Source organism: Mandrillus leucophaeus, unplaced genomic scaffold (assembly GCF_000951045.1).
Source record: "Mandrillus leucophaeus isolate KB7577 unplaced genomic scaffold, Mleu.le_1.0 Scaffold1039, whole genome shotgun sequence".
Classification (NCBI taxonomy): Eukaryota; Metazoa; Chordata; class Mammalia; order Primates; family Cercopithecidae; genus Mandrillus; species Mandrillus leucophaeus.
The window spans coordinates 209,130-211,123 of record NW_012098532.1 but is presented as its reverse complement, the minus strand read 5'-3'; the positions used below and the strand labels follow the sequence as shown (position 1 = coordinate 211,123).

The following is a 1,994-nucleotide window of genomic DNA, read 5'->3' as shown; positions in this document are numbered from 1 at the left end:
ATAAAAGGACATGAATCAAGGATGTGTCCAAAGCTTTTGGCTGGAGTTTGATGGGGACACTATACACAGACTGACAGGCCGGAGGGAGGTATCACTCTTCTCCATCTGGTTTAGGGAAAAGAATACAGGATTTGGGTATCAAAAAATCAAAATGGCTTTGTAAACTATTCTATATGTCCTAGCTGTTTGTTATTCTTATTCAAAGCTGTGCTGCGTTGTGCTGCTCTGACTCAGATGTGAGGCCTAGCCTGGCTGGAGGCACAGGGATGTAAACTAAACCTGGTTAAGTTCTGCTGGCTTCAGCCTGTTTCATCTCAGGACTTCTGTTTGGCTCACTGCTGAGATGATCTCAAAGGTTTCCTTCAGCTCTAAGAATATGAAGCAAATTGGAAGGCTTTAAAAGCCTTACAAAGACACAAGCCATTTTATTTGGAAATTTGTAGCTCATTTAGATGATTCAGGGCCCTTGGGCTAAGTCCACCTGCCTGGTATTAGAATGGAAATCTTCCAAGTTGCTAGTTGGGGGGCGGGGAAGAAAAATAAATAAAATCCTGGCCGGGTGCCTGGTAATCCCATGCCTGTAATCCCAGCACTTTGGAAGGCCAAGGTGGGCAGATCACCTGAGGTCAGGAGTTCAACAGTCTGACCAACATGGAGAAACCCCGTCTTTGCTAAAAATACAAAATTAGCCGGGCATGGTGGCACATGCCTGTAATTCCAGCTACTTAGGAGGCTGAGGCAGGAGAAACGCTTGAACCCGGGAGGCGGAGGTTGTGGTGAGCTGAGATCATGCCATTGCACGCCAGCCTGGGCAATAAGAGCGACACTCTGTCTCAAAATAAACAAAACAAAACAAAAATCCCTGTGCTAGTTTAACAAATAAATAAAAAACCACAAGTTTAAAATTTTGAAAAGAAATCTCCCGGCTAGGCGCAATGGTTCTCGCTTGCAATCCCAGCAACTTTGAGAGGATCACTCGAGCCCAGGAATTTGAGACCAGCCTGGCCAACATAGCAAGACCCCCACATATCAAAAAAAAAAAAAAAAAAAATTAGCCAGGCATGGTGGTGTGCTCCTGTAGTCCCACCTACTCAGGGAGCTGAGGTGGGAGGATCACTTGAGCCTGAGACGTCAAGGCTGCAGTGAGTCATGATATCCTGCCACTGTACTCCAGCCTGGGTGACAAAGTGAGATCCTGTCTCCAAAAATAAAAATTAAACAAAACCCCTATGAGACCACAGCTGAATATACCAATTCTCCAGTTGTGCTAACTGGTTCACCAATTAGCTCTAGGAAACCATGGTATATGTGAAAGGAACTCTGAGGCTTCTCATTTTCCCTATTTGCTTTGGTCCCTTAGCTAAAATTCACATTTCTATCATCTGCTGAGCAGAGACTTTAGTACCTAGAAAGAAGCAAAGTGTAGCCAAGGATGTGTTGAGTAGCGTAGCACCAAGAGCCAGCCTACCAGCATTCAGGATCCTGCATCCAGGTTGCTGGCTGGAGTCCTGCCCTCTGGCCTTTCATAGTCTCACCTGCCTGTTCTTTTTAAGACAGGGTCTCACTCTGTCATCCAGGCTGGAGTACAATAGCACAATCATTGCTCACTACAACCTCCATTCCCCAGGCTCCAGTGATCTTCCCACCTCAGCCTCCTAAATAGCTGGGACCAAAGATGCATGACACCACGTCCAGCCAATGTTTGGTAGACAGGGTTTTGCCATGTTACACAGGCTAGTTTCAAACTCCTGGGCTCAATCGATCCACCTGCTTTGGCCTCTCAAAGTGCTGGGATTATAGGTGTGAGTCACCACACCCGGCCTCACCTGCCTGTTTCTGAAGGGCACCATAAGGTTACTTCTGACCTGGCCTCTCATCACAACTGGCCACCAGGATGAGCTCCATTCTCAGCAAGAGAACCATTCTTTTTTTTTTTTTGAGACGGAGTCTTGCTCTGTCGCCCAGGCTGGAGTGCAGTGGCCGGATCTCAGCTC

At 46.8% G+C, this 1,994-nt stretch overlaps 1 protein-coding gene across 1 annotated transcript in view; it reads right to left on the bottom strand.

The window, feature by feature from the left end:
- Nucleotides 1-1,367: 1,367 nt before the first annotated feature.
- LOC105539188 (40S ribosomal protein S4-like) overlaps nt 1,368-1,994 on the bottom strand; it is a gene marked incomplete at its 5' end in the record, with an annotated part of 4,108 nt that continues 3,481 nt past the window's right edge. The window contains one exon of the mRNA XM_011979375.1: nt 1,368-1,405. Coding sequence (XP_011834765.1) covers nt 1,368-1,405 — 38 coding nt within the window. The remainder of the gene's footprint in view (nt 1,406-1,994) is intronic.